General features: G+C 49.0%; 2 protein-coding genes across 6 annotated transcripts in view; both read right to left on the bottom strand.

Annotated features, from left to right (window-relative positions):
• Positions 1-143: 143 nt before the first annotated feature.
• On the bottom strand, positions 144-2,280 carry LOC120953770 (solute carrier family 66 member 3). Its single transcript, XM_049607343.1, has 4 exons — positions 1,721-2,280; positions 942-1,548; positions 743-863; positions 144-660 (listed from the first exon to the last, which is right to left on the bottom strand). The coding sequence occupies exons 2-4, from the start codon at positions 1,329-1,331 to the stop codon at positions 533-535; spliced, it is 639 nt and encodes a 212-aa protein (XP_049463300.1). The 5' UTR covers positions 1,332-1,548; positions 1,721-2,280; the 3' UTR covers positions 144-532.
• A 281-nt stretch (positions 2,281-2,561) lies between these two features.
• The window catches only part of LOC120953769 (F-box/WD repeat-containing protein 7), a 32,350-nt gene continuing 17,815 nt past the window's right edge, over positions 2,562-17,096 (bottom strand). For all 5 annotated transcript variants that reach the window (XM_040374014.2, XM_040374019.2, XM_040374016.2 and 2 more), the window contains 8 exons: positions 7,401-10,883; positions 7,216-7,329; positions 6,612-7,130; positions 6,335-6,516; positions 6,026-6,251; positions 5,744-5,954; positions 5,505-5,676; positions 2,562-5,404 (listed from right to left, as the gene is read on the bottom strand). In XM_040374014.2, coding sequence (XP_040229948.2) covers positions 5,293-5,404; positions 5,505-5,676; positions 5,744-5,954; positions 6,026-6,251; positions 6,335-6,516; positions 6,612-7,130; positions 7,216-7,329; positions 7,401-10,814 — 4,950 coding nt within the window. In that variant the 5' untranslated portion in view covers positions 10,815-10,883 and the 3' untranslated portion in view covers positions 2,562-5,292. The remainder of the gene's footprint in view (positions 5,405-5,504; positions 5,677-5,743; positions 5,955-6,025; positions 6,252-6,334; positions 6,517-6,611; positions 7,131-7,215; positions 7,330-7,400; positions 10,884-17,096) is intronic.

Genomic DNA, 17,096 nt, shown 5'->3' with positions numbered 1-17,096 from the left:
CTTTTGAAGAAATTTGGACTGAGCACACGCACACACACACGTACCCGTACCATGTAACCTTGCCGATAGCCTTTTTGAAGGGCACACGGCAGGAGGGAAAAATGATTAAAAAAATATAAAAAAAAACAACCGTAAAGGAAAAGTAAAGCGATTTAAATAATGTTTTATTAGTTTCTTTGTTCGTTTTTTTTTAATTGTTCGTAAATTGCTACACGTAGGTTCAGGTCCGATTGGTAAAAGATTTGTTCGGTAATTTTTTTTTGTTTTAATTAAAATTAATTAACAAAAGTTTCGACGTCCCAAATCGGGTCTTATGTGCAAAAGAGAATGCACAACTCGATTTTCTAGCAGGCTGTTTTGTGTCACTGCTACTTAAAAGTGCATTAAAGTTTAAGCGTAATGGGTGGTGGTGGTTGGTTGGTTGGTTGGTGTTGTTGATTGAGTAAAAGAAAGCGGACAAGCGCTCTCAAGGCAATGCACGCGGCGCGAAGAGAGTATTGGGATGCGTGGTCGTGCGCCGATGGTAGGAGCGTTAGTCCTTCTTTGGTTTTTTGTAGTACCACGCGGCCAGCAGCACCGAGCTGCTGAGCACGGTCGAGATGCCAAAGTTGGCGAGCAGCATTTTATCGCCCGAATCCAGCATGATCGTGTAGATGCGAGCTGCAGAAATGAGAAAAGGAGGAATTAAACATTTTAATGTTAGCTGGGGAGGGCATCAAATGCCGAGGGTGCGACATCCTACTTGAGTTCGTGAACGCCGATATGCCCCACGTGATCAGGCTGACCGATTGGGAGTCCTTCGAGCGGAGGATGGCGATCAGCTGCATTACCTTGCTCGTCGCCCCGACCGGTGTGGTAAATGGCTGGTAAACGGAAAAGGAGGAAGGCGTAATTAGTCGGGTTTAGTTAGAGACAGAAGCAAGTTGTATCCACTTGCTTACCACCAGCATCATGAGCAGCGAGGAAGGTACGATGGCGGTAGCGAAGCCAACAAACACCGCCACATAGACTGCAGCCCACTGGTAGGCGCGCTTGCCGAGCAGTGACTCATACTGCAGCACGTAGTAGATGAGCACGTACTCCTGCACCAGCAGTATCGGGTACTCCAGGTAGGAAAGGAAGGCGTACCCGTTCGTGTAGTTGTACAGCATCGTGACGGTGTAGCTGCACAGCTCCATTAGCAGCCCATTAACGCTCAGCCCCTTGGCGGATTGCAGCTGGCGGACGGTTTGTATTTGCGGCACCTTCGACACCAGGCAGGACGCGATGGTGACGATCGACAGCACGTCCGCTATCACGTACAGGATGCCACTCTCGTCCAGCAGGCCCATTTTGGTCGTCAATTGTGTCAATCGGTTCAAAGACGCTCAGTAAGGTAGGCTGACACGCTGCTAATGCGCCTGCAGATGATGATGATTTGCACCGATGAAGTATCGTCGCGTAACTGGCTGTTTGCACACCTTCCTTTACCTCACACCGATGCCATCGTTTGCGCTATCGAGCGAGGAGGTTCGAAAATTCAGCTATTATTATGGGGTGTAGTAGCACCTAAAAATAGAGGGGAAAATTTCAATACTGATTGTTGTGCTGCGGCGGCGATAGAACACGCCGGGCGTACACAAAAAAGAAGCTGTGGCACACAGAGGACCGTAAAAATCGGAGGTAAAAATTGGCCCGTTGCATTTGCTGTGTCCCCTTTACCCTTTGATCGCATACACACCTTGATGATTGGTACTAATTTTGTCCGGGGCGATGATTTTAAATCTCCCGGTCGGACGCGGAAAGCGCACCGGAACACTGCCTGCCGCCACACAACTGCTGCTTTGCGCCACCGTTCGGGCGTATACGTATACGCACGACGCGTCCGCGGGTTGACACGCGTAATTATTGACTGGTCGACATTTTTAGCGATACAGGGTTTCCCACGATTTATTGGTTGGTTCCCATCAATTTTTGGTGGGTTCCCATGTTTGTTTGGTGCGTTCCCACGATTTTTTGGTCGTTTCCCAGAATTTTTTGGTGCAATTGTATTGATATCCAATCGGAAAATACCAATAAATTATGGGAACAAACCAAAAATCTATGGGATACGACCAAAAAATCGTGGGAACGCACCAAAAAATCATGGGAACTGACCAATAAATCGTGGGAAACCCTGTAAGCCAAACGAGTGACGACGCTAACTGAGAGAAGAAGAGGAAAAAAAACAACCTCATAACAGGGAGAAGGAACCCATCATAGACAGCTGTTCTCGGGGTCGGGCGTGTTGGGTTTGGTGCAGAGCGCGCTGCTGTTCACCAATACTTGTGCACCAATATTTGTTTACATACAAACGCTGCAGCTATTCTTTTGACAGCTATTCGACAGCTGTTGGTGTGCGTGTGAGCACGCATGCAAGCATGCGCAAGCATTAGAACGAAATGCAGCCGGACGAGCACGGTAGCGCAATGCACTGTTCTAAAGGGGGAAATAATGCTCCCGGTGCATTTCGCATACAAAGAGGATCACACATCAGTCATCATGAAGCTAATCATTTAATAAAAAAAAACAAATCACACACATTTCGTTTACATTTTTAGCTAATGGGTTTTGTTGTGTTGCGTGTTATTTGAATTTCTTCTTTACCGTTTTGCTCTGAGTTTTTTGTTTGTTTGTTTGTTGTTGATGTTGTTGCGCGGCTTGGAATACGTGTTTCGGTTTTAGGCTACGCAGCAAACTAAAGCACATTCTCGCCATAATCTTTCCTAAAATCCGAGCCCTATCGCCCTCTCGCTCTCTCTCTTCTTGTATTGGGTGAGAACAGGATAAAAAAGTAAAACAAAACACATAAAGAACAGAAAAAATACCCTTTGACACTACTAACGCACTACTGAAACCAGTTGTTGGTTGAAAGAAAGGTATATCCCTCCTCTTCTCCTTTTCTTTTCCTTCTTTCCGAGGTTTCTCACAATTGAACTAAAATTTTACATTTAAAACACGTTTCATTAAATAGAAACACACAGGGAAAAAAAGATACACAGGAAAACATTCAAATCTGATAACCAAAAATAATAGACAATAGAACAAACAGTGGAATAACATTTAGGAGAACAATCGTTCTATAGCGCCCTGGCAGTCCTGTCGGTTGGAAACAGAGAGAGAGAGAGAGAGAGGGGACGAGAACGAGAGCGAGAGAGGGAGAGAGAATGAAAACATAACTAGTATCATGTGTCCATCTGCGTGTGTGCTTCCGTGCTTCCGTACTTTCTAAATTTATCTCCCTCTCTCTCTCTCTCTCTCTCTCTCTCTACTTCTCTTTGTTGCATTTCCATCCACCCAATCCGTCGGCGGGAAAGGGTGTCGGGGCGGGGCGCGGCGGGGGAATCCTAACTTGTTTGTTTCGGTTATAATATATCGCTCTATCTGACCACGTGTCCTTATGCACTAGAATTAATGTTTCCGTTCCCTTCGTTCTTCCATTACGTCCCCGCAAATTCCACGTGTTTCCCCCCTGTGCCAGGGAGCGTGGTATATATTCGTGTGTGTGTGTGTGTGTGTAGCGACAGTGCAGTTTGGAGTGCCTTTTGCACTTCTTCTCCCTTAATACCTTCCTCCTCCTTCTCCTCCTTGCCATTTTTTCAACCCGACCCCGAATCCTTTCGCTATTATTATTATTATTAATATTATCATATTGCCTTCAACAAACACGCTCACAAATGGGGGGGTAAGAGGCGGGCCTTCTTTAAACCTGTTTTTTGTTTGTTTTTGTTGTTGACTACACTACAAACTAACGTTACGTAAAAATAAAGCATTATCCACGAATTGTTGTTGCTTTTGTTTTGCTATCATGAGTGTTGTGTAATTCCCGTTTTTTTTGTTTTCTCTTCGATAATTTCTTCATTCCGCTCGGGGGTACTTTGTTTGTGTTGTGTTTGGTGTGTACATTCTCCCTACCAGCAGTCCCTTACGATGGATCAACTAACCAGCCACGATAGGCGTCTCATTGGGAGGATGGAGAAAGGATGTTCGTGACGAGCCTATAGTTTAAAAAAAACCGTGAAACGTAGCGCAGCATCAGCCCCGGGGCTCGTCGTCGTATGGTTGGATTGTGCGCAAGCGAGCACCAGTGCATATTGGCGGGGTTTTGGTGAGAAATTCTACCACGGTTTAAAGCAATCTTCCTTCATCCTAAAGGAAACAACAGTAAGCAAAAGGAAGACACAATAATAACGAGATTTTTTCTTCCTAAAATGGAAAAAAACATTAAAACCGGGGGAGGCTGTACCTTCCCGGGTAACAAACAAGCGCACCGTTACTTTGCGATGAAACATACACATAAACAGAAATGCAAAAACAAACAGATAATATACAAAAAAAAGCGTTTAACAAACAGTAACAATCATGACCTGTAGAGTTGCTACGGAACCCCCCAGAGGACAAACGAAACAAAACAGCAGTCTTTAAAGAGCGGGCGCAGCGGGTGTACCCATCCACCCAAAACACACGATAAATAGTGATAATAAAAACATCGAGGAGATTTAAGTATGCACACACTAAAAATCGTTTATAAAAGCTAATTGTCTCCAAAGAGGATAATAGTACGAATTGGTGGATAAACGCATTGCTTTGAGAAGCGAACACGTGGTAAAACGGTTATCTCACCCTTTCCAAATTGCACTGACACACCGCACAAGCGTGCGCCTGGCGTGTGGATGTTTTCATCAACGAAACGATTCACTTTTTGTGCTCATTTTAATCGGTTGTGCCCCGTGTTTTCAACACTTTACATGTGATGAAACAAATTGCACTTCCAAACAGCGGCCACGTTTGCAATCAATACGCTACAATATACAATTGTTAAACCATACCCACACGAGAGCAGTCTCTGCAGAATCCTACGCCACCATCCTTCCTCTCTCCGCTCAGCCACTACTAACGGGTCGGTTTTTGATCCACTTATCGATTAATCTCACACGGAAGAGAGAGATCGAATGCCTACTTGCCTATCCTTCGACAATTCACTGTGTCGGATCCACCCACCCGGAGGGGCTGGGCGGGTCTGTGAATTCGGTTTTTTTTCTTAAATACGTTATACTACTACTTCGCCACGGGTGAAGGAGGGTTGTTATGTAGACGGGGAGAGAGGGTGTCTAAGGGGACTAAGACTGAGTACATTTTGCGCGTGAAGGGAACGGTTTGAAACTGAGTAAAAAAGAGCGTAAGCTAAGCAGCGGGGAGGGGGGTAGCAGCGACAGACACGGCAGCTTCGTGGTGGTGGGAGGGCGGTGTAGAGTGTAGGAGTCATCTTAAAAATTATGAGCATTTTAAGCAGGCACCTTCTACATCGAAATCGAGTACCATCAGTTTGGTTTCCTCCGTGCCATTGCGCGAGCCAACGGCACAGATCAGCTTCGTATCATTTGCGCTAAAAAAGAAAAAGAGAAAAAAAAAACAATCGTTATAATAATAATTCAATCATTCCGGGAAATAATGCTCCTTTTTTTTAGAAAGTTTCTAATGCTTACCGAATACGCCAAACGACTCCACCGGAACCACCCGATTCTAGTAGCACTAGATTGCGGATAAATTCACCAGTCTTTACATCCCACAGCTTCACCGTACCATCGTCGGAGCTGGTAATGACGAAGCGCGAGTTAAACTGCAGGCAGGTGACAGCAGATTGATGCTTGTTGGGTCCTGGTAATTAACAGAAACAAAATTAGCATTTTCATTTAGACCGAGACGACGCAGTGCACCATTTTACCTGACAAAGTCTGCAGACACTGGCCGGTAATGATGTCCCAAACCTTCACGGTCGAGTCAGCATTACCCGACACGAGAATGTTCTGCCGCAGCTCCATGCCCGACGTGAGGCTCTGGTGTCCCATCAGCGCATGCTTGCACGACCCAGTTTCGGCGTCCCACACGCGTATCGAAGTATCCAGCGAGCCGGAAACGACGTGGATGCCGTCAAACTGTAAACGACCGCGAGAGAAAAGCATTAGTATCGGAAAAAGCAAAATCACAGCCGGCGATCGGAGCTTACCTGCAGCGAGTAGACACGGTTGGTGTGTCCCTGCAGCGTGTGCAGACATTCCTGGCGCTCGGGGTTCCACACCTTCACCATGTAGTCGTACGCACCGGACACGATCAGCTTGCCGTCGTACTGCACGCACCGAACAGCGGCCAGATGGCCCACCAGCATGTGCAAACAGGTGCCCAAATTGACATCCCACACGCGCAACGTGGCATCTCGCGACCCGCTGACGACTCTGTTTGAAAGAATAAATAAAGAAACATTGATTAGATTACTCGACGTTCTTCCGGTTCTACCCAACACTGCTGCCACACTCACTTGTTGCCGTGCAAATGCATACAGCGCACAGTCGACGTGTGTCCGTGGAGTATGTGCATGCACTGTCCCGTGTCAGCCTTCCACACGCGCAGCGTACGATCGGTACTGCCGGAGATGATGATATTTCCCGACATTTGCGATGACCAAACACCTCCCGTATGGCCTGTGAGCGTTCGAAGGCACTATTGGTGGGAAAAGGGGAAGAAAAAAAAACGAATAAATATGCGCCCAAACACTCCATCCACTAATGCTTTCCTCCCCCGGGCTGCCCTCTTACCTTCCCCGTGATGGCGGACCAAACTTTGAGCGTGTTGTCGTCGGACCCGGACACGATGCGGTTGCCGCAGAATTGAAGGCACGTGATGACGTGATCGTCGTGACCCTTCAGCACCTTCGCCGTCCGGATGGGGCGCGAGCGCCAGTTCATCTCGATGATGTGCTGGCGCATGTAGGCCGCCTTCCACGGTGACGATATCGGCGGCATGTTGCCGGTGCGGCCCCGCTTCGGCCGGTCGGTCGACGGTTCGATGCCGATGCCGCTCTCCTTGCACTTTTCCTTCCACAGCAGATTGTCGTCGGCCAGGAAGCGCCAGCTGCGGCAGGTCTGGGCGGCCCGCAGCAGATCCTTCGGCTCCAGGTAGGACAGCACCTGCAGCGCCAGCTCCTTGGGCAGCAGCGAGATGAAGTCGCGCTGGAACTGGGGCTCGATCACCTTCATCATGTGCCGCACCTGTGTCGGTTCGCAGTGTTCGATCAAACGGTCGACGGCTAGCAGTCGCTCTACGTGCGTCCATCGCTAAAGAGGAAGAGTAGAACAGATGGGGGCGAATTAAGCACGATGCAAGGGGCCTGCGCTAAGAAGGAGGAGCGGAAACACTTACCTGGAACTGCATCAACCATTCACAGAGCTCAGGAGGAGGATTATCTTTGGTCGGTATTATGGTTCTTGGTGTCTTGCGCTCTCCCAGTGTGGATGACGTTGGCGTTGTTGCAATCTGTGGAGATGACAGCAAACCGCATATGAAATTTACGCACCAGGCATGGTTGAATATGCATTTCTACTTACATTCATTGGACTTCGCAGGGAAGATCGGGGCGTTGTGGCCACAACGCCACTGGACAACGGTGTGGTAGTAACAGCAGAAGCTGACGTCGTCGTCGTCGATGTCGTTGTAGCTGATGTTCCAGCTGCTCCGGCCGCTCCCGGCGATGCATTGGCCGCAGCAGTAGAGGAAGCGGTCGCGGATGCGCTCGACCCATCGAGCGCGAGCCGTTTGCGGCTGCTGTAGTTTAGCGATTCCGCCGACGGACTGCCCGCCTCCCCGTACAGTATCGTCCGGTTCTCCGTCAGCTTGCGCTTCCGATGGAGCCGTGGCGTCTGCGCATCGTGCAGCAGATCGTCCGATATCGTGTCGAGGTGCGTGTAGCTCGAGAGGTCCACATCGCGGGACGGCAGCTCGTCCTCGCTGCTCGCGAAACCATCCTCGTCGGTGTAATCCCGACAGGTGCACACCTCCTCGTCCGTGCCCTCCTCACAGTCGGCCCAGTCCTCCTCGTCGATCTCGGGCTCGCTCGGTTCGGGCGAGTTGGACGTGTTGGTGCTGGCGTCGCGCTGCTGATGATACGAAGCAACCACCACTTCCGGCCCGGCACTAGCGACCACTGCCGATCCGGCCGGCGCAGTTCCGCCGCCACCGCTGTTCGCCGCGCGGGACGTAGAGGAGGAGGAGGAGCCGATGGACGCGTCGACCGTTCCCTCGCCGCCGGCTCCACTGGCCCGCTGATGCTGGTGGTGATGATGCAACTGTCGGCGATGGTGATGTTGCGAGTGCTGAGATTGATCTCCCGTGCCGCTGGCCCGACCACCCTTCGACGCACCGTCGTGCTCGTCCGGCTGACCACTGTCCGCCCTGCCATTGCTGGAGGTGGACGGAAGCAACGAGAGCTGTTTGCTGCCGTCTGGCAGCGACATTCGCGCGTCGTCCTTCGGGAAAGCACAGCTGAAGGAAAGTTTGCCACCCTCGTCCTGTTTCCGTCCCGAGCAGCTGGAAGGTTGCGACGATGACGCACGCATTGCGCGAGTGCTTTCCGGCTCGTGCTCGTCCTCCTGATCTGCTTCCCCGTCACACAGCGCTTTACCGTCATTGTGCGCGGCGACAGTGAGGGTGGACTCGTCGTGTGCGGATGAAACGGACGAGCTGGCCGAATGGGAAGCGGTCGGTGGCAGTGCCGCGGAGGAGCAAATGCTCATCGTCACGTCCTCGGCGTGCTGGGCCGTCGCCGTCTGCGAAGGAAGCGGCGAGGAGGAGGACGAGTACGACGCCGTCGAGGAGGTGGAGGAGCAACAGGGATCGTCGTGATGCGTATGGGTGTGCTCCTCCTCTTCCTCTTTCGTGTGCACGTCCACCGCCGTGATTGCGGTTTCCTCCACCTCCGTACCGTGCACACCGAACAGCGACCGGCCAGACGATACACTGTCGTTGGAGTTGGCGTTCAGGAAGGCTTCGGCAAGCTCGGCGGCCGGTTTGCATTCCTCCGGCAGGGCTGGTGTTGCAGCTGCTGCATTGGTGACCATTGCCGGAGCGGTTTCATCGTCGTCGCCAGTGCCGGTTCCGACACCGGCCGCCGATGCCGCTGAGTACAGCGAGTAGCTCGACGAGGAGCACGAGGAGGAAGCGGAGGAGGTGGCAAATGAGGACGCGATGGGTGACGTGGAGCTGGATCCGGTGCTGGTGGCAACGGTATCCTGCTGCTGCTGCTGGTGCTGGTCACTCTTTTTATCGTTGCAATTAGCTAGACTAGCGGAGAGGTTCCTCGTAAGCTTATTAACTGCGAACTTGGTTGTACTATTGTTCTCGGTTTCCCTACTACTATAACTACTACTAAAGCTATCGCTACCGGTGCTGCTGCTGCTGCTGTTGCTGCTGTTGAGCGCTTTGCCAGCCTGGTGGTGGTGATGATGGTGATGATGTTGCTGATGATTATGATGATGATGGTGAGGATCATGCTTGTGCTGATATCGGCTGCTCGTCGGCGTAGTAGTATGCTGCGCGGACGTGGGGGCAGCAGCCGCTTCGACAGCGGGGAGGAGTTCGTTGGTGGAGACCGCGCTGGTTGCGGTGAGTCCCGCGCCCAGTCCCTCAGCCGACGAGGGTTGCTGCTCCGCGGGCCGACGCTCGTTCGACGCGGGACGGGCGTTTGTATTATTTAAAAATTCTAAATTCAGTCTATCGCCAGATATCAGTGATCTGTTTCTTATCAAAAAGCCGCCCTCCTGCTCGAAATCGCGTCGTTCGATTGCGTCCATCGATTGCACATCGTCCAGTAGAAGCTCCTCGTCTTCATCGACGGCAGCGGCGGCCGCATCGTGCTGCTGCTGCCCTTCCTGCTCCAGTGGGTGGTCGTCGTCTTCGATCGTGTTTTCAGCCGCACGCAAAACGGATGCCTTCGGTTGCTGCAGCAGCGCGTCACGGCACGCCGGCAACAGCGAGTCGGCGGCATCCACCTTCGATCCGGACGCATGCAAACTGGATCGACGATTCTGCTCGCACACCACTCCCTCCTCCTTCTCCTCCTTCTCCTTCGGCTCCTCTTCCTTGCGCTTGCCGCAGCAGGTGATGCTGAGATTTTTTATTTCGCTCAGGCTTGCCTGCGCCTCGCTATCCACCATCGCGTTCGGCCGATCGGTCCCGCACCGGTCGCCGTTCGATTTCGTCTCCTCGTCGTCGACGTCGTCCTCCTCCTCGTCGTCGTTGTCGTCGTCCGCGGAGAAGAACTCATCGCTGAGGCGCTTTGGTTTCACCGCCGCCAGCTTGTCGCTGATGATCGCCAGCTTACCGACGACACTGATCCTACCACTTTCGCTCATCATGCCGTCGGTAGTGCCCTGCCGCCTCATCGCGTCGACCCCGCCAACATCGTCATCCTCATCGCCGTTCAGTTCCGCGCGCTCTAGTGCGGGCGTTTCGAGCAGGATGGGACACTCCAGCGGCTGCCGCTCGGGTTCATGTCGCAAGCTGCCATCGATATCGTCGCTCCCATTGCTATCCATGCGCAGCAGCTGGTGATGATGCTGTTGTCTGCGCTCCACCACTCGATCTTCCTCGCAGCCGGCGGAGGCGAACAGCCAGTACGGCTTCTTCGCGCCACCATCTTTGCCACCGGCATCTCCTGCCAGCGACAGTGGTGTCACACCACTGGTGGAACGATGATCACACGTTGTCCTTGGTGTGCTGCTTCCATCGTTGCTACTGCCACCGTCTTCCTCCACCGTGTGGAGTAGTGCGCTACCCCGTCCCTCGTCCTCGTGGTGATGCGTTGTCGCACCGGTTGTAGCGGCGCACGTGGGCGATTTGATACAACTTAGCGGACTGGCTGGATGGCTAGAAGCGGCTGCGGCGGCTGCGGCAAGGGTAGTTGTGACGGGTTGCTCTTGTTGCTGCTTGCTGGCTTCAATGCTGACGGTACATTGTTCTGCCATTCTTCGACACGGCGACAAAGACGACGTATCGCGTTTGCATGCACTGTGTGGTGGTTGGCGTACTATGAGCTGAAAGAACAAAGGGAACAAGAAAAAAAGAGGGTTCATTAGAGGGTTAGTTGCGGAAAGAAACAACACACAATGCGGGTTGGAATTTGCAGTCGGTATTTCATTAATTCATTTTATTGAAACTATGTACGCGTTTTGTAAAACAACACGATGGTTCGACATAGGGAGTTTGTCCTTGTCTTTGCGAACATTAAAAATAAATCATAATTTATAACGACAACTAAATTATAACAAGGCGAGAAACGTGTCTAGTTGGAAAAGGAGGTCAACCAATGTGTTAGCTGTGCCACAATTCCAAGCAGAAGCCTACACGTATACCAGCAATAATGCACTAGTAGAAGAGCACAGTCAGAAGCTTTACAATTGCATGTTGATAATAAAGGATGGCTTAGTCCATTTCTATGCCCCATTTCCTTTCCAAACTAACATCTAACATTCCCAAACTATCATCAGATCCTCATCAGGAGGTTGAAATGCATGGACGTGCCTAAAGGTACCCTTCAAATGGTGTTTGCTGGGGCTGGCAAGAGTTGTAAGAGGCTTCTGCGTACAATTTTTTTCGGTAGCATCAGCGCATTTGTCCACCAGCACTAGTATGTGCAACATCATCAGCCGCGTCATCATCTTCAGTGCCTATCAAACAAACACGGGGTGTGCAGCAGGATTCACACGGCAAGAGGTGGGCCGCCCTGAGCGTAGTTGGATGATGATGATGATGATGATGCAGCAGTTGCAAAGACAGTTGCTAAAATTAAACTCAAACGACGCAGAACACACACACATACATACAAACACACACGGCGGATGGTAAACGGCTGATTTGGTTCGTTTTTTGCTGCCTGCTCGCCCGACCTGCCCGATCGCGTGGAGGTCAAAAGAAAGGCGGAAAAAGGCTGCACAGTATCGCAAGTGTAAGCAAACAGGTTGCTCTGCAGTGGCCGCCCAGACGGGTGGCACATACGCACATGTGGAAGGGAAAAACATGTTCAAACTAACGAAAAACCAAAAAAAACAATATGCACACACGAAAAAAAACAAAAGGGCAACACACTATCGCACAAACACAAACACTGACTCATGCGCGGCGGTTCGCTAGTATGTCTGCGTCGCATACATGGCGGCGGCGATGGGCGACGACGTCATCAGCAACGGCGGCGCGGTTGCAAGACCCGACACGACCACGTTGTTTTTGGTGGCGACGTGCCGTATATCACACACACGCATCTTTTGCCCTAGCCAATAATGCGGGGCTAAATGCGTAGTTTGCAAACGCAAATCATAAAAGCAGTGCGCCAAAGGTCGTTATGATCTCGTGACGAATATGGTAAGCCTTCGGTGTCGCGGTTTATTAGGACGGATTTTTTTCATAATCACTTCATCCACAATTTAGCCACAGCATGTGTTGGTCGATGGTTTAGTGTTACTGGTTTAGCTGCTCGTTGGTTAGCAGAATAAAATGCGCAAACGGCGCGCGCCATATGAGAAGCGTTCGCTTCGCCATTTACCCAAGTATCAATCAAAATGATCATATTTTATGATCTTGCAGGACATGTGAATGGTGATTGTGCACAGTAAATTTGCAATCGAGAGCTTTAAGCGGGACAAGCAACACACACACACAAAAATACAGATCAAATAAGTAGCGATTTCTTTCTTTAATGTCGCTCATAATCATCTCTCAAGGAGAGCAACGATGAAAAGGACTTTTTATGTTTGCAGTACTGCGTGCGCTGCTGATTATCAGCAAGAAAAACGAGTTTTAATTTCTTGTGAGACATGCGGTGGCCTGTTTTTTGTTCGAAATAAAACCACAATCGCTGCCGTTTGGTGCTGCTGGGTCATGTTTTTCTTGTTTTTTTTTTTCTTTCAAGTCAAACCAGCACAACACTATTGATTCCGCACAAAAACACAAACAGCATTTTTTTACACATCATCTCTCAAGGGAAGCCCAAAAATGCAACCACAACAACCGCAAACAAGTCTCGTATGTCGCCGTATAAGCAATAAAAAAAACGAACGGGATGAAGAACAACCGATCGGATCCAATTCGTTTCTAATGTCAAACGAATGGGGAAGGGGGGGATGGGGGACAATATATCGATGGCCGATCTGTCTAGACAGCGTAAACTAATACACACGATGATCAAACACCGAATCAAAGGTTGATGAGTTATGAGCGATAAAAGCACTGCCAAACAACCACACGTTCCTCGGGTTTGTGTCATTTTTTTTGTTGCGAGTTTGGCTTCAAACATTGGTGGTTTTCTTACGACTATATTTTGTCATTAATTGTTCATTTTTTTAAAGGCAGTTGAAAGGACCAGCGAGAGTCTGTGTAAGAGAGATTGTACGTGTATATCAAGTTCGCTTTCGAATTTAATTATTAATACCAACACAACAAAAAATGTGTAATATTTAGTGAGGTAAAGCAATGTCTCTTCTACCCACTGCACCGACAGCATCCGACTGTTAACGTTAAATTTAGCGATTGATTTATATTTTTGCATTAAATTACCGCAGAAAAGTTATTGGAAGATAAACTGAGGTAGTTCATATTAACCTCCAGGCCATACAGAAGACTTGGTGGTGGCTTTGCATGTGTGTGCATCATCATACGGGCGTATCAAAATTTGCATGGCAAACCGGAAAATAAGCTAAAATGCAAAAATGCGACTTGTCTCAGAGCCGCATCAGCCCCGGGGACAGGCAGCAGCAGGTAAAAGGTAAAAGCTGTAATTATCCTGGCAAATGCGTAACAGCAACGCACACCACACCGGTCAGGGGGGGTAATGATAGCGATGCGTGTGCATTGATGACCCACCATACGAGCAAGCAATTGGGGAGGGATCGCTCGTAAAGTTAAGGTGTAACAACGGTGCAGTTTCACCATTCCGCATCCACCCCCGCCGGTCCAGTCCAGATCGCAATAATGCGCAACAGCAATGGGACGTTTTACAGGGCGCGCGCGCTTGAGGTTATCATCTTCGGTTCGCGCAAAAAGGACATGCAAGCAAGGTGGCGATGCAAAAAAAAAACAGTATGCGGAAAGTTTTCTTTTTTGTTTGTTGGTCTGGTGAAATGTCGCAGCTGATTGTAGTGCGGCGGGGGGATATAGGAATAAAAGGGATAGAACATACATACGGCACTGCTTTTCGCTAAAAACCAACGAAACCGGATGGCAAACAGCAGCAGCAGCAACCCGACCGACAGCTGCAGAAACATCCCGGCACGCACAGCTGATGATATGTGTGTGTGTGGATGCTGTGTTTATTCCCGCCGCAAGAGATGGGAAGAGCGAAGAGGGAGAAGAACGGAAAAGAGCGAACAAATCGTTCACCACATTGCACCGGATGTGAAGAGACCGGACCATCATCATCACCAACCATTCTCATGCCCTTCCTTTCTTTCCCTTCTTTCACCTGTTCGAAATTTCTTTATTCCTTAAATTTGCGAACCTTTACACACATGCATACACCTACCTACCTACAAACCTGCGTGCAACGGGGTTTCGGGAGGACAAAACAACAAAAAAATCCCCCGGAGATGACCAATGAAAGCCGGAGCCTGGGTTCAACATGTGTAAAGGAATTTCTTTTGCACAGGTCTCTTCTTTTTTTCGTTCCTACCATATCTCCACACACTTTTCCATTGCAAATGAGCGACTTCCTCTTGGTGAAGAAAGGAGAAAAAAGTGGAAAATTTGCAACCACGTCTCCCGCGGCTACGTCTGAGCCGAGGATAATAGGTGTAGAGCACATCCCATATGGCCATGAAGAGCAAACCTTTTCTTCTCGTCCTCTGATTCGAACAGGAACTGCTCTGTAGTGCATGGAAGAAAAAAAGACGGGGCTCCTTGCAGGATTTTGTCCCTTATGTTTCCGTGTGCTTTTGTTTTAAAAAGCTTCTTTTTTTTTTTTGGTATCGACCAGCAGGCAGGTTAGCTAGCGAGCGCATCAGCGTGTTTTCGTTCGTGTGGCCGGCCAGGTGCACATATAGGCCAGGATACAAAAACAAACCAAACAAAAAAAAAGGCGGACGACGGCATCATTTGGTTCGCACATGATTTACGACGAAGAGAATAGGGGAATCGTACTAGTTGTTTGTTTTTTTATCTTCTTTATTTTCACCATGGACTCGGCGTGGTTGGCGCATGGATTTTTCCTCCATAATCGCCGTTCGGGATTGCAACTGCCATCATGAACGCGTTTCCAGATTGCACCGAATATGTCGGAACAAGGGTCATTGGCTTATGTAAATGTAGACACACACACACACAGAGAATCCTCTTCTCGACCGCGGTGCCGCCACCAGGCCAGGCAGGCAGCATAAGCAGCACCTGTTTTTCTTTTTTTTTTACCGCAGCACGAAACATAATCGAAGCCAATGAATGTTCTTTTTTATCTGCCGGTCAGTCGATTTAAGTGCTGCAGAAGAGTGTAACAAACACAAACACACACACACAACCATCTGTCGTGGTATGAAAGAACTGTAAGATCCAGCGGAGTAAGACGGCACAGAAAGAGGGACAGGAGTGGGTGGGATAAGACACGAGGGACTCGCACCCCGGCCAAAGTGGATCATCATCATCATCGGTTTAATTTTTGTTCGCCTTCCAGTGTGTGAATGTTGCTGCGCGCCTGTGTGTGAGGGGAGTGTATTAAAAAGCTGTTAGGCGCGCGGTATGCCTTTTTAGAATTTCCATTCCCCCCGAGCAGGAGAGAGCTCAGGCGCTATTTCAGTGGCAACAACAACGACACGCACACACAATGGAGGGAACGAAACAAAAAAAGAAGCTCAAAATCACACACAGGTGTAGGAAAACTGCATGAACACGTATACAGAAGGAAAAGCGGCTTCCTTTTTACCGCGCTTATCATGCAAATGCGGATAATCGGCTTAGGACGTGGGTAATACGCATGTATTGGGCGGCGTCGTGCGCTTTAACCGTCTTATAGACCCACTTTTCTCTTCGTAGGATTGAAATAGAAATTGTATGGTCTTTCGCTTCTCTCTTTGGCGGTTGGCAGAGAATCCACAAGAACTACGCGATTATAGCGGCGTTGAAAGATATCACTAAATCTTGTAGTATTGAGGTATGACAATAAGGCGCGGTAATAAATTCTACTTAAAGATGTGGAGTGCGGCATATATGAATAAGTAATGCATTTTCATTCCATTCGTTAACATACCATTAAGAAAAAAGGATCAATATTGTGAGAAGCCTACAGAAAATATTAAGAAAACTGTTACAGAATGTTTTGTTGTATTTTTTACAAACATTACATTAATATCCAATTTTCATTTTAGAGGTTTCTTCAATCGGCTCAACACTTCGTATCCTTCATCTTCAATCCGATTTCATCTTAGAAAGTTGTGCACTCAAAATCACGCTGTTATCCAAGCTTCACGTGTCACAGATCATCTGGATAGCCATTGAAGTAGATGAAATGCACTTTACGGGTTTGAGAAGAAGGCTTACAACGCTCAGCTGAATTCATCATTAAAGCATCAAGAATTCAGTATTAAATTCAAACATATTGGAAATAGCTAGCCCTGGTTGTATGGCTGGCTAAAAATGAACTTTCATGGCGTCAATTGCTGCAGCAGTTAATCAGCATAAGCCAATGGGTTCACGTTGGCCCACAGGACATAATCGTGCGGTATCAAATCCCATGATTTTGGAGCTCCCAATGGACTCACAATTAACTTGACGCTCAAATTGTTCACCGTAACGTGAGCTCTGCGCTCGTTTCTAAAGAAATAAGGTCCGATAATGGCATCAACGCGTAAATCGCACCAAGAGGTGCATATTTTTGGCGATTGAATGCAGTCTCTAGGGTATACGGTGGATTGGCGTTACTCTCTCAGGGGCAATTTGGCTTATGGAATCAGCTGCAAACTGCTGTAAAGCCAAATCAGAGGCTTTAAGTAACGCATATGGTGGTTTCGTGGCTTCAATTTCCCTACCAGCTGGACCTTACGCTGAGGCCGCTAACCTTTCACACTTTCGCATACTGGATTGATATGCTCTCTTCAGGACACGCAGTGTGTTGAAGGCGCGAGAAGTTTATCGACTTTAATCCATCGAAAGTTTGATTGAGTTGTGCAAATTGATGAAATTGATGTGCAAATTGAAATGGTTCGATGATGGTTATAAAACGTTAGAGGAATAATACAATAAAAACAAATCGTTTCACAACATCTAACGATACA

This window comes from Anopheles coluzzii, chromosome 2 (assembly GCF_943734685.1).
Source record: "Anopheles coluzzii chromosome 2, AcolN3, whole genome shotgun sequence".
NCBI lineage: Eukaryota > Metazoa > Arthropoda > Insecta > Diptera > Culicidae > Anopheles > Anopheles coluzzii.
Note: the sequence above shows the minus strand (reverse complement) of the source record. Positions and strands in the feature narration are given on the sequence as shown.

Excerpts from the sequence above, each read along its gene's own strand:
- LOC120953770 (XM_049607343.1), bottom strand. The coding sequence starts at position 1,331 with ATGGGCCTGCTGGACGAGAGTGGCATCCTGTACGTGATAGCGGACGTG. Across the intron at positions 864-941 it reads CGCTGCTCATGATGCTGGTG|CCATTTACCACACCGGTCGG; the intron begins GTAAGCAAGTGG and ends TCCGTTTACCAG. Across the intron at positions 661-742 it reads ATCGGCGTTCACGAACTCAA|CTCGCATCTACACGATCATG; the intron begins GTAGGATGTCGC and ends TCATTTCTGCAG.